The following is a 13,632-nucleotide window of genomic DNA, read 5'->3' on the forward strand; positions in this document are numbered from 1 at the left end:
TCTGTTAGAAGCCGTGGGTCACAGAGAACCATGGAACCCAGTAACTAGTGTTCAGCTCGATTAGGATGAACCCGGGCACTTAGCCACGCAGGAACAATGGTGAGCCTCCAGCCCAATCAGGAGCAGCAATGGGCGCCTTGATGGATCAGAAGTGCAGAGGACACCCTGCCAGATCCAGAGGGGTGGAAGTCAGCAGTGGGTCTGAGACGGGGGCGATCAGCAGTGGTGGATGGTGAGTGGTGGATGGTGAGTGAAAGCTCAGCTCAAGCCGGAACAAACATGAACCAGAAGAGTGTGCAGTAAGTTGCAAGATTTAATAGAGTGAAAACAGAGCTCCCATACAATGGGAGGTGACCCAAAGGGGGTTGCCACTGCTGGCTCGAATGCCTGGGTTTCTATCCCGATCATTGTCCCTCCCGCTGTGCTCTCAGGGGATAGATGATTGACTCTTTCTTTACCTCCTGCTTTTAGTCTAATTGTTATTTTAGTGAGCTCCCTTTACTACCTGATGGGTTGGGTGTGAGCTGAGTTACCAGCCCCATGTTTAAAGGTGGGCGCTGTCACCTTCCCCAGCTAGGCTTAGTAATTCTTAGTCAACTTAGGAAATCCAGCTAGTCCAGTCCTGTCTCTCACCATGACTTCTTCCTTCCTCGTGAGAATATTATCAGGCTTAATTAGATAAATTCTCCAAAGAGCCTTGACCATCCTCACAACTCTTAGATAGATAAAAGCAACATTTTGCAACTCAAAGCATCCCCTGAATGTAAATATCTTTGCTTAGTCAATACATGTGGAGTCTGACCTCTAGAAATTTCAGGTAAGACAAGGTGGGCTGTTTCCACTTAAAGTAGAGTTCTCGGTCATGTTTCTTTCTGTCATTTTCTTGCTGAGATGCTACCATTCCAGCAGCTCCGCTCGAGTTGTTTGGCCTACAGTCTAGGGAAGAAGTGGTGGTTATGCACAATGCCCAGCACTCCAATTCCACCACCTTTGGTTTTTCTAATTTGAGACACACAGATTTTGAAAATGGATTATTTTCAAGCTATGGATCATGACTTATCAGTGAGTTGTAAAATAAAGTGACTGGGTTGTGACTAACATCTTTTAAAAATAAAAGGGAATAGAGCAGAATGGAAAATATCAAAAGGTTTAAGTATTGGGGTGTGTGTGTGTGTGTGTGTGTGTGTGTGTGTCTCCTAGGTTTATTAATGTGGATTGCAGCTTAAAAAACAAAAGTTTTGAAAGTCATTGACAGCCATTGATCCAGAGCCCTAGAGTGAGAACCAGGGGCTTGCCTCTAACTGGCTGCAGCATCTCCACGGCAGATGGCTTGGTTTTCTTTTGGTCTCAGTGTTCTCATTTGTAATATGGAAAGAAGGGTTGGACCAAGTGATTTCTGAGGTCTTTCCAGCTCTAAAATTTTGTGAATTTATGAATCCTTGAATGAGATAAGTCCTTGATGTGGCTTTGTTAAATTTGTTATTTTGGGTAGCTCTGCCCAAAGATCACTGCGGCCGGGAACGGTGGCTCATGCCTGTAATCACAGCACTTTGGGAGGCTGAGGCAGGCGGATCTCTTGCGGTCAGAAGTTCAAGAGCAGCCTGGCCAACACGGCGAAATCTCTATCTCTATTAATAATACAAAAAATTACCTGGGCATGGTGGTAGTCCCAGCTACTCAGGAGACTGAGGCAATAAAATCACTTGAACCTGGGAGGCAGAAGTTGTAGTGAGCTAAGATCCTACCACTGCATTCCAGCCTGGGTGACAGAGCAAGAATCTACCAAAAAAAAAAAAAAAAAAAAAAACACTGACTTTAGGAAAGAAGGTGGCCATAGAAACACTAAGGGTACCTAATATATGAAAGGAAAGAGTGTAGGTGAACCATGGTTGGATTAGACCCTTTTTTGTAGGAAAGCCTGTATTATTTTGGAGAAAGGCGAACAGATAAAACCAACAGCACTGAATTTCAGGGAGTAGAAATTCCTTCTCAGGTAAAGTTTTCCTTTTTAAAAGGGGAGTTTTTTTAGGGGAGTGGGTTAAGATTGCCACCTGTTAATTTGGTTTCATTTTAGACTCTTCTCCTTTGGTGATGAGGCAGCAGCATTTGGGCACCCTGTGACAGGCCTCTGTCCCTCCCTGAGGCTGAGGGCCATGCTTCCCACCCACGGGCTGGGGGCTCTGGCTTCTCCTCAGAGCATCCTGAATTCTATTCTCTATTGGTTATTGTTTACAGAGCTCAGGAGTTGATTATTTTCCCAAAGTAGGAAGGTCTAATACCTAAGGCTCCAGGACCCTGAAGTTTATCTAAAATCACCAGCCTTTGATTTCAGTATAAAAAAGATCCAAGTCTTTCACAAACCCTTACTCAGGCAATTCAACCTTGCAGAACATCACAAAGACTGTTTTGGGTGACTCCTCTGTGTGTGTGTGTGTGTGTGTCTTTTCTGTGTGTTGTGGGGGAGGTGTATGTTAAAAGAGAAAGTAAAGGGGAAATAAACTTTTCAAAAACTCTTTATATACCAGACAGTATTGCACTTTTACATATCTCATTTAATACCTGTAACACCTATGTGAAATATACACTGTTACTCTATTTTTTAAAAACATTTGTTGGCTGGGCATGGTGGCTCATGCCTGTAATCCCAACAGTTTGGGAGGCTGAGGTGGGGTGAATCATGAGGTCAGGAGTTTGAGACCATCCTGGCCAACATGGTGAAACCCTGTCTCTACTGAAAATACAAAAATTAGCTGGGCGTAGTGGCGGGTGCCTGTAATCCCAGCTACTCACGAGGCTGAGGCAGGAGAATCCCTTGAACCCAGGAGGCAGAGGTTGCAGTGAGCTGAGATAGTGCCACTGCACTCCGACCCGGGTGACAGAGTGAGACTCCTTTAAAAAAAAAAGAAAAAAGAAAAACGTTTGTTATGGAAAAGTTTAATCATATACAAAAGTCCAGAGAAGCATACAATATATCCCCATATAGTCATCACATTGCTGCAACAGTCATTTCAGCCTGCAACCAGCCACATTTCATCCATTCTTTTCCCACTCTACTCACACCCCTAACCCCACTCTCCGCTCTTGGTTTCCCTAAACCTGGGTTGTTTTAAAGGGAATTTCAGTCCTCAGATCATTTTATCCCACAGGTATTTCAGTATGACATTTAAGGACTCTTAACAACAACAAAAAACCCTGAATACTCTTTATCATATATAAAAATATTACACCTTAAAAATATTTAATATCACATTTGCAGCCCATGTTTGTTTCCAAAATTGTCTTAAAGTCTTTAAAAATTTAGTTTGTTTCAATCAGAATTCAAACAAGGTCCACACATTTCATTTGGTTGCTGTGTCTCCTAAGTCTCTTTTAAGAATCTAAGTTCATGGATTTCTCACCATTTTTTATTACTTGTAATTTGTTTATTGAAGAAACCAGGATGTTTATCCTATAGCATTTACAACATTCTAGACTTTGCTGAGCTATTCTAAGAGTTACATATTCACCAGCTCATTTAATATTCTCAGTAACTCTATGAGTAGCCACTACTATGATTCTCATCTTATAAATTAGAAAACTGAGGTTCAGAGAAAGTAACTTTTGAACCAAGGACTGAAATCTAGATGTCAGACTCTGAAGCCACTGCTGTGCGCTGCTTCTCATTTATATTGCCTTTTCTGTATTGCCCCTAAAACTGAAGTGAGAGTGGGTTGGGAATTCTTAAATAGATTTGGATGTGGCTGTAAATGAGTTTTTCTTTAAGTGATGGGAGCTGAGTAAGTACTCTTGGCCCCGTTAGAAGAACACTGTAACTACTGGCCCTAAACCCTGAGTTTGGGTCAAAAGAACTCAGCCTTATCCACTGATACTTTTCTCTCACACCCCAGCCAAAAACAAAACAAAACAAAGGCAGTCATAGACCCTAAGCTAAAAGTAATAGGTGAATTTACTGAAGTGCAGCCCTAATCATGCCACTTCCATACGGGCTCAAAATCCATACTACGTCCCCACTGCCAATGGCAATAAGCTAAATGTTTCAACCTGGCACCCAGGAGCCGCAGTTTGACTTTTCCAACCTTTTCTTCCGCTGTGTGCATGCACACATCCCACACTTGAACACATTTAGGCTGTGTGCTGTTTCCCAGCCTGTGGACACGTGATTCCCTTGTGCCATTGCTCACGCCCCTTTTCCTGGAGTCTCTTTCCCTTCTCAGCCTGAAGTAGTCTTGCTTTTCCAATTCCTTAAGCCCTTTGTGTTTCTGTTAGGGACTACATTACTTTTCATTGTTTTCTAGGTATTTGAAGTGGTGACTTCTGTATCCCCTTTAAAGGCAAAGCCCATGGCTTACCCATCTTTCCACCTTTTTCTCATAATATCTTCTTTGTTTGTAGTGAGTGGCTCCTATGTGTTGACTGTATTAATTTCTACTACACGTCCATGTTGTTTTAAGTTTAGGAGAAGGAAGCATGGGAGCACAAGCAGCTTGAGGGCCCTGGTAGGCTACAGCCTTTAGGGGAAGGTGGAGAATCTGGTGGCAGGAGCTAAGGGGATGCTAGATGGAGCTCCTTCAACACCTCTCCCCACACGTCTCCCCATCCCCATTTCTTCTGCAGTCATGCATAGTTTCCCAAACTTTAGTCCAGAACTAGCACACCAAAGGCTGCAACTGAATCTCTTCTGAATCACTGAGAAAGCAACACAGGGACTCAGCTGCATGTTTGAGAGTTGTGTTGGCAAGACCTCAGGACAGAGTACCCTCTGTGTCTGCTGGTGATTCTCAGACCCCATCACATTCTGATCCTGCACTGGGGGCTATTCTACTGACTACATCTAGTCTTTTTTTTTTTTTTGAGACAGAGTCTCACTCTGTCTCCCAGGCTGGAGTGCAGTGGTGCGATCTCGGCTCACTGCAAGCTCCGCCTCCTGGGTTCACACCATTCTCCTGCCTCAGCCTCCTGAGTAGCTGGGACTACAGGCGCCCACCACTGCGCCTGGCTAATTTTTTGTATTTTTAGTAGAGACGGGGTTTCACCATGGTCTCAATCTCCTGACCTTGTGATCCGCCCGCCTCGGCCTCCCAAAGTGCTAGGATTACAGGCGTGAGCCACTGCACCCGGCCTTACATCTACTCTTAAGAACTTTAATGAGCCTTCCTCATGACTGGCCCTTTCTAAAGGAAAGTATGTCAGTTAGTTACTTTAATGAGCATTTCCCAATGGGTAAGGAACAGTCTGTGAACTTATTCTTTTTTTTTTTTTTTTTTTTTTGAGACAGAGTCTTGCTCTGTCGCCCAGACTGGTGTGCAGTGGTGCAATCTCAGCTCACTGCAATCTCGACCTCTTGGGTTCAAGCGATTCTCCTGCCTCAGCCTCCCGAGTGGTTGGGATTACAGGTGCCCATCACGCACAGCTAATTTTTGTATTTTTAGTACAGATAGGGTCTCACCCTGTTGGCTAGGCTGGTCTCAAACTCCTGTCCTCAAGTGATCTACCCACGTCAGCCTCCCAAAGTATTGGAATTACAGGCGTGAGCCACAGCAACTGGCCAACTTTTGAATTCTGAACCAGTTGATTCAGTACCAGAGCTCTTCAACACCTTGAAGAAAGATTCAAGGAGAGCAGTTGTGAACAGCTTGCCCCAGGGAAAGGACAAGGCTAAGAGAATTCCAGGGCTTACTTGTGAAAACAGAATTGGGGAAATGGAAAGTGAAGAAATTGTAGCTGTCAGGAACAAGAGAATGACATGAAATCTGCTACTGAGATATGGAGGTATGCCTCTTGAGTTTTCACATATACCATTCTCTCATGCCCAGCAAGCTGCTCTTCACCAAACCACAAACCTTCCTCTAACTCAGTCACAACTAAGCTTCTATCTGTACACTGATAATGCTGTAACTGTTTTGTTGTTGGTTCCGATTAGTTGCCCTCTCAACTGTAAGCAGCCTATAAACAAGACCTGGCTCCATCCTTCTTAATTCCCCATAACACTTAATTCAGTATTTTACCCCCAAGGTATTAGTTGTGAGGCAGCATCCCTCAAAATGTCTAGTTATATAATGTCATCCATTAAATGTTTCCTTAATTACTTACTTCCCTTAAAAAGCTTTATGCAAAATAAAATACACATATATATAGGAATGCTGACTTTAGACTTTTCATCTCCACTTCAAGTGAGGCTTCTGTTGCTTTTCAGAATAGATATGTTGGATATTTCGCACAAGTGAAACATATCTACAACTGGAATCTCCCTCCAAGAAGGATACTTTTTATAAAAGCATTCATTATTTATTCGATTCATGGTAAGTGCTTTATGTATAATTGGAGAACTGGGCAGGAGGGCCAGTGTTCCCGCTCTGGGAGGCTTTTGCTCATAGTTACATATACAGATGATCCTAACTCATATCTGTCTTTTTACATATCCTCACACATGAACTCCTCCTTACGTATGCCCCTCCTCCTGCAATTGTCCATTGATTGCCAGCCCTTAGATGTTCTTCACTTTTTCTTTTGGGGGACTTCACCCCCTTCCCATCCCTCCTGTTCTCGTTGCTCCTCTGGTCTCAACCCAGGGTGGACTTTTAGGGCAGAGTGAGCCTCTGATGAGGGAGGAGGAGGACCCTTGTGCCCTCAAGACTAGTTATTTCTCATAACCACCTCTAGTTCACAGCTTGTTTTGGTGTAGGTGTCTCCATATCATTTTCTCACCTTCTTTCAGAGGCATATTTTTTTTCTTATCACCCTGGGCTCTCCCTTTCCCCTCTCTCCTCCATCTGTAACCCTCTCACTCCCAGCTTACACTCAGGGGAGGTGGAAAAGCAGGATGTGTCTGTGTGGAAGGGGTGGGGTCTCACCACTCCCACTGCCAGAGAGGTAGCAGGGAGGAGGCGATGCTTCTGAACCCCTAAAGCAAACCTCTTCTGGCAGCCAGCTAGTGGACCTGAGGTGGTGCTAGTGCTGGGTGTTACAGGTGCCATGGTGCCAGGATGCTGGTTTCCACACAGCCAGCCTAGTATTTTTAGCTTTCTGAATTTAGTTCTACATTTCACTGATTTCTGGTAGACATCAATAGAAAGAAGTTCTGCACCTGGAATGGGAAAGAGGGAACTGAGGCAAGAAACTGATTTCTAATGACAAATTAATAGCATGGTGTTAGTGAAAACAAAATTAAATGAAAAGAAAAGAAACAGCATACAATATGAGCAATCAAGAATAATTAATACACTAGTTTATTAAAATATTTGTTTTAATTCTCTACCTTTAATTTTGTGCATATTTAAATTAAAAATGTAGAGTTGAGAGTAAAGCAATAAAAAGTTAATTGGCTGAGAAACCAAGTCTTTGAGGAAATGCTAAAGGAAGTGAGTCATTTGAATTGAAAAAAAGGGCAAAAGAGCCTTTTTCTGTAAATATATGCTGAACACCACAGGAATTTTTGGATATAACTATCCTATATTTTTATAGAGATTACATCAGGAACTAGACTTAAAGTAGGGCCAAAGTAGTTTAGACTACAGTATTTATTACTAAGAATCATTATGATTAGAAGTCTGAAGAAAGCAACATATTAGCAAGAAAGGTTGCAAGTCACCTTCCTTTCTTTCTTTCTTTTTTTTTTTTTTGGAGACAGAGTCTTGCTCTGTCACCCAGGCTGGAGTGCAGTGGTGCGGTCTTGGTTCACTGCAACCTCCACCTCCTAGGTTGAAGTGATTCTCCTATCTCAGCCTCCTGAGTAGCTGGGATTACAGGCACGTGCCACCATGCCCAGCTAATTTTTGTTATTTTTAGTAGAGATGGGGTTTCACCATGTTGACCAGGCTGGTCTCGACCTCCTGACCTCAAGTAATCCATCCACCTTGGCCTCCCTAAGTACTGGGATTATGGTGGTGTGAGCCACCATGCCCGGCCCACCTTCCCTAGATATTTTTTCTGGAAAGATATAGTGATGGGATTCTAAGTCTTTAAAGCTGAACTATATGTAATTTTTTTTTCTCCTCTCTAGTCTTGTAAAATCTGCTTTAGGAGACAGAACTGGGCTTGAAGTCTTGTCTTTCAAGGACAAAATCCATGCAAGACCAAATAGTAACTACTGATACATTGTTAGCTTGGATAACTTTTTCTCTTTTTCATCCACGATGTTAATTGGTGAGACATTTTGATATTCGTGCTAACCAACCTAACTTTTTAATTTCATTTAGGTGTTGGAGCAGGTGATGGATATGATCTAAAAGTCAAAATAGTAATAGAGAAAAAGGTTGTCTTTTCCTGTACTTATTTAAGAAATTGTTAGGTAAGAGAAAGCATGTGAATTGAAAAAAATCTGATGTTTGTTTTAAGGCTGAATGTCAAAGCAGCAATGTTCACCTCCCTAAACTATCACCCACCATAAAGAGAGTCCATAACGCTTTCTGGTTACCATCCAACTTGGTGTTACTGGGTTTGATTGCAAACCAGAGATAAATTAACCTGTTTGTTCAAAACAGTTTTTTCAGGGTCCTTTCCAGAATTTATTTCTGTTCAGTGTTGCTTTGCCTTTCACTTTTCCATAAATGCTGAGCATGTTCCCAGGAATGTATTAAGGATTTTATTTACATATCTGGTCTTTATAGCCATATTCTGTTGTTGTTCATTTTATCTTTAATTATATAGTACTGATTCTAAAATTTTAGTGTACATGAAAACCACCAAGGAGGTTGTAAAGATTTACATCCTTAGGTTGTACCCCCAAAGTATGATTGATTCGGGAAATCGGGAATGGGGGCCAGGAATCTACAGAGTTAGCAATGTCCCAAGTGATTCTAAGTCAGACGTTCTGTGGGATGACCCTATGAGAAATAATGCAAGAGTGAATGAACTGGGGAGGAATCTCTTTATCCAAAGCAAAAAGGACCTGGTAGTCAATGTTTTGCTGCAATGAAGAAATGCCTAAAACTATATACCTTTTCTGAAACAATAAGAAAGCTTCCTTCATGGGTCTAATAACCATAAACTTTTCCTACCCAGGCCTTCGTCTCAGATTCTCCTGTTACCCTATTCCTTCCCTCTCTGCATCGCCCCCTCTCTCCTGCTCTTTTTTTGGCCTCTCTCAACTGAGGGCATTCACCCAGGCCTGACCCTTGGCTTTCTGTTCTTAGCAAATGCTTTGTTCTTGGTTGAAGAATGACCCATTCCCCTTTCTTAAACTATTATTTGTTCATTTACTGGTCAGATGTTTATGAGAACCCACTGAGTTGTAGATGCAGGAGCTACAACATGAACAGTTTCCACTCCAACTCAAATGCATTAGCCAGTCTGAATTGTCAGTGAGCTTTCCCTGCTTCTGCAAATGGCACCAGCATTCTCTGACTCAGGCCTTGTGCTTTGATTCTCTTTGCCTTGGCTCCCTAAATCCAGTTAGTTATCAATCCCTGCTGATTATGCCTTTGAAATTTTTCTGTGTTCTCCTTCCTTTCACTGCCACTAACTGTGCAGAACCTCATTTGCTCATGCTTAGATTTCTACAATGGTCTCCTTACCTTTTCTTTCTCCTTATCTAATGCAATGTATAGAATCCTCAAATATGCATCCTGGAATATTCTCTCATTGTGAAAAGTTGTACGTAGAGCAGAAGACACACTGTGTGCCCGTGGTCAGAGCCAGTTCACACCTGTGGCCCAACATCCTTATCTGTAAAAAAAAATCATATCTCAAGTGTTATGGGAATTAGATAATATATATAAAGTTTCTTTGTAAACTATAAATCACTAAATAAGTGTTATATGTGATAATTATCAGGCATCTTTGTCATGTAGGAAATGCCCCACCATATTCTTCAACAACTTCACTCTTATTTCTTTGACTCTTGAGCTCTTAAGATGTAATAGCCCTAATGTAATACCTGAGCTTTTTCCATCAGTAGCTTGACCAACAGACTTCATTCCAAATAAACTAGGTCATCCTCTTTGGCTCTTGGAACACAACTCTAATTTATTCAGTTAGTTAGTTGGTTATTTCTTTCTTTCTTTCCTTTCTTCCTTTTCTTTATCTTTTCTTGAGTCAGGGTCTTATTCTGTCACCCAGGCTGTAGCACAGTGGCATGATCATGGCTCACTGCAGCCTCGACCTCCTGAGCTCAAGCAATCCCCCAATTCTTTTATTTTTTGTAGAGACTGGATCTTGCTGTGTTGCCCAGGCTGGTCTCAAGCTCCTGGGCTCAAGCAGCCTTTCCACCTCAGCCTCGCAACGTGCCAGGATTATAGGCATGAGCCAGACTGCCTGACCTTTTTTGTTGTTGTTTTTCTGATTTCTTTTTTTCTTTTTTTTTGAGATGAAGTTTCACTCTTGTTGCCCAGGCTGGAGTGCAATGGTACAATCTCGGCTCACTGCAACCTCCACCTCGTGGGTTCAAGTGATTCTCCTGCCTCAGCCTCCCAAGTAGCTGGGATTACAGGCATGCGCCACCATGCCCGGCTAATTTTTGTATTTTTAGTAGAGACGGGGTTTCTCCATGTTGGTCAGGCTGATCTCGAACTGCTGACCTCAGGTGATCTGCCCATCTTGGCCTCCCAAAGTGTTGGGATTATAGACGTGAGCCACCATGCCCGGCCTATTTTTCTAATTTCTACTTCGCATTATTGCTGGTCTTTTTCCCTCTGTATGGACTAGATTCTATTTTCAGAGCCCTTCTTCCTCTATCTAAACTGTTTCATGTCCAATTCAATTTTTACCTCCTCAGTGAAATTTTTGCATTCTGCACCTCCTGTTAACTAGCCCCCAATAGTGCATAACAGCACACCCAGTCTTCATTAAACAGATTGAGTTATATACCATTCTACTATTGTTTCTTATGTGTACAGCTCCCTGAAAAAACCTACGGAGTCTGTACCTCCTTTTGTATTTTTCACAGGACCTAAACCTTTCTTATTGTGGGTGCCATTATTTATAGGAGAGTGAGTCAAAGAAATAGTATAGCTTCGAAGTCATTCATTCCAAAACTTGACCTATCTTTGGTCACTTCATCCACCAACCTGCAATGGTCAAGTCCAAAGATCCCATTGACAAACACAAGAGTTCTGATAAAACATGATGAACAGGGGGACCCCGCTGTCCCCCTCCCTCGGTAGGGATGGGTGGGCCCACTGCCCAAGTGTTGCCCCTGTTGTTATTTTTTAAATTTAGAAAATAAAAAACCTTGGTGAGTTACACATTGCTTTTTGAATGTCAATGCTAGCTTTAAAATTGAGCTTCTTAATGTATTCTCAAAAGAGGCCCTAACACATGAACATCAAATGACACACATTAAATTATAATAATTAATTGATTAAAGTCTAATAGAAAATTCAATATTTTTTAAAAGTGAGGCACTTTTTAAAAGTGCCTCATGGGCAAGCATGGTGGCTCATGCTTCTAATCCCAGCACTTTAGGAGGCCGAGAAGGGCAGATCACAAGGTCAAGAGATCGAGACCATCCTGGCCAACATGGTGAAACCTGGTCTCTACTAAAAATACAAAAATTAGTTCGGCCTGGTGGTGCAAGCCTGTAGTCCCACCTACAGGCTGAAGTGGAGGCAGGAAAATCGTTTGAACCCAGGAGGCGGAGGTTGCAGTGAGCTGAGATCCCACCATTGCACTCAGCATGGTGATAGAGCGAGACTCTGTCTCAAAAAAAAAAAAAAAGAAAAGTGCCTCATGATAACCCTCAAACATGTTGGCATTTAAAAAACGTGAACAACAGGCCCAGTGCAGTGGCTCACGCCTGTAATCCCAGCACTTTGGGAGGCCCAGGTGGGCAAATCACTTGAGGCCAGGAGTTTGAGACCAGCCTGGCCAATAAAGTGAAACCCCATGTCTACTAAAAATACAAAAATTAGCCGGGTGTGGTGGCATGTGCCTATAGTCCCAGCTACTCAGGAGGCTGAGGCACAGGAATTACTCGAACCTGGGAGGCAGAGGTTGCAATGAGCTGAGATCATGCCCTTGCACTTCAGCCTGGGTGACAGTAAGACTCCATCTCAAACACACACACACACACATAAACAACAGTATTACAACTAGAAAAGATTAATAATTATTTATACATGTAGTGATTGGGCTGTGAGACCAAAAGTACTTGATAAATATTGGAAGTCATAATAAGTGAAAGGAAACTTCACTGTTCTCGTTAGTTAGGTTTATAGTTCTAAATTCCATGTGTTCATTCACAGGTATTTCATGACACTGAAATAGAGCAATCATTGATGTATTCAACTATCCGCCTCTGCACGATGATGTGAAAGTGCAGTTTTTCTCTTTGGTGAGTAATCAAGAAACAGCCTCTGCCATTGTTCTTGTCTGGTCTTTTGAATGATTTTATTTAAGATTTGCTTTACTACAGTTCCCAACAAGGGAGATGATAGATATCATCCCACAGAGGGAGGGGGAGAAAAACAATAAATCAGATTTATAATAAATTTTTTAAAAGAACATATGTAATTTGAATAATTTTTGTTCATTTGTTTTTTCTAAATTGTAAATTTTCTAAATTTGTCTAAATTTACATATGTTAATTATCAAATACAAAAAATACAAAATAAACACACACAAAAAAAGCCAAGATGCTAAAAAAAAAAACCAAAGTTATGTTTTACTGCATAGCAATGATTACATTTTGTTTTGCATCTTTTTTTAAATTAAAAAAGTAATCATGCCTGTAATCCCAGCACTTTGGGAGGCCGAGGCGGGTGGATCACATGAGGTCGGGGGTTCAAGACCAGCCTGACCAACATGGTGAAACCCTGTCTCTACTAAAAATACAAAAGTAGCTGGGCATGGTGGCACATGCCTGTAATCCCAGCTACTCGGGAGGTGGAGGCAGGAGAATCGCTTGAACCTGGGAGGCGGAGGTTGCAGTGAGCTGAGATTGCACCATTGCACTCCAGCCTGGGCAACAAGAGTGAGACCCTGTCTCAAAAAAAAAAAGAAAATTGAGACAGGGTCTCACTCTATCACCCAGGCTGGAGTGCAGTGGTGTGATCATAGCTAACTGCAGCTTCAACCTCCTGGACTCAAGCAGTCCTCCCACTTCAGCCTCCCAAGTAGCTCGGAGCACTGACTGGAAAGAGTTAGGTTTGGGTGACTCCGTTAGGTGAAACACAGAGAAGGCAGCACAATACAACACATCAAATAACTGAAGCAGTTTTTTTTATTAATGCCAGAGAGAAGAGGGCAGCACACTTCGCAGGGCTAACTGGAAGGGAGAGCCATCCAGGAGACCTGTGCTCAATGGGGATCAATAGCGAGAGAGAGGGAGGGGCCTGGGAGTGGAATTCTTTATTGAGATGTAAGGTGCTATCTGAGCAGGTTTCCTACAGGGAGGTCCAATTTGGTTTAATGCAAGCAGTCATGAGTCTCTGCTGTAACTGAGAGGTGGTCACTGTTATATCCACACGGTTCATGTGGAGTATGGGGGTCTGGGGGGTGAGTCAAGTAGGTTATATCTAGCTGTCCCATAATGAAGTAGTCCCCAGGAGAAGGCTGAATAAGGTAGATAACAGGATCAGTCACATTGAGAAACTGGGAGGAGGTGAACTGGAAACTGCTGAGGGTGACTGAACTCTGCTTCCAATATCAGAAAGTCCAATTTATATTTAAAAGGGATGCTGAGGCAACAAAAAACTT

General features: G+C 42.4%; 1 protein-coding gene across 3 annotated transcripts in view; it reads right to left on the reverse strand.

Annotated features, from left to right (window-relative positions):
- Positions 1 to 1,719: 1,719 nt before the first annotated feature.
- SLC25A15 (solute carrier family 25 member 15) overlaps positions 1,720 to 13,632 on the reverse strand; it is a 42,108-nt gene continuing 30,195 nt past the window's right edge. The window contains exons 7-8 of one of the 3 annotated variants that reach the window (XR_002731006.2): positions 9,513 to 9,663; positions 1,720 to 1,779 (exon numbers count right to left, since the gene is read on the reverse strand). Coding sequence is in view for 1 of the 3 variants with exons in the window: in XM_023208888.2 (XP_023064656.1) it covers positions 9,638 to 9,663 (26 nt within the window). In the remaining 2 variants the exon portion in view is untranslated. Of the gene's footprint in view, positions 1,780 to 5,425; positions 7,085 to 7,798; positions 9,664 to 13,632 lie in introns of those variants that run through there. The other 2 variants (XR_002731007.2, XM_023208888.2) reach the window with 2 other exon arrangements.

Source organism: Piliocolobus tephrosceles, chromosome X (assembly GCF_002776525.5).
Source record: "Piliocolobus tephrosceles isolate RC106 chromosome X, ASM277652v3, whole genome shotgun sequence".
Lineage (NCBI taxonomy): Eukaryota > Metazoa > Chordata > Mammalia > Primates > Cercopithecidae > Piliocolobus > Piliocolobus tephrosceles.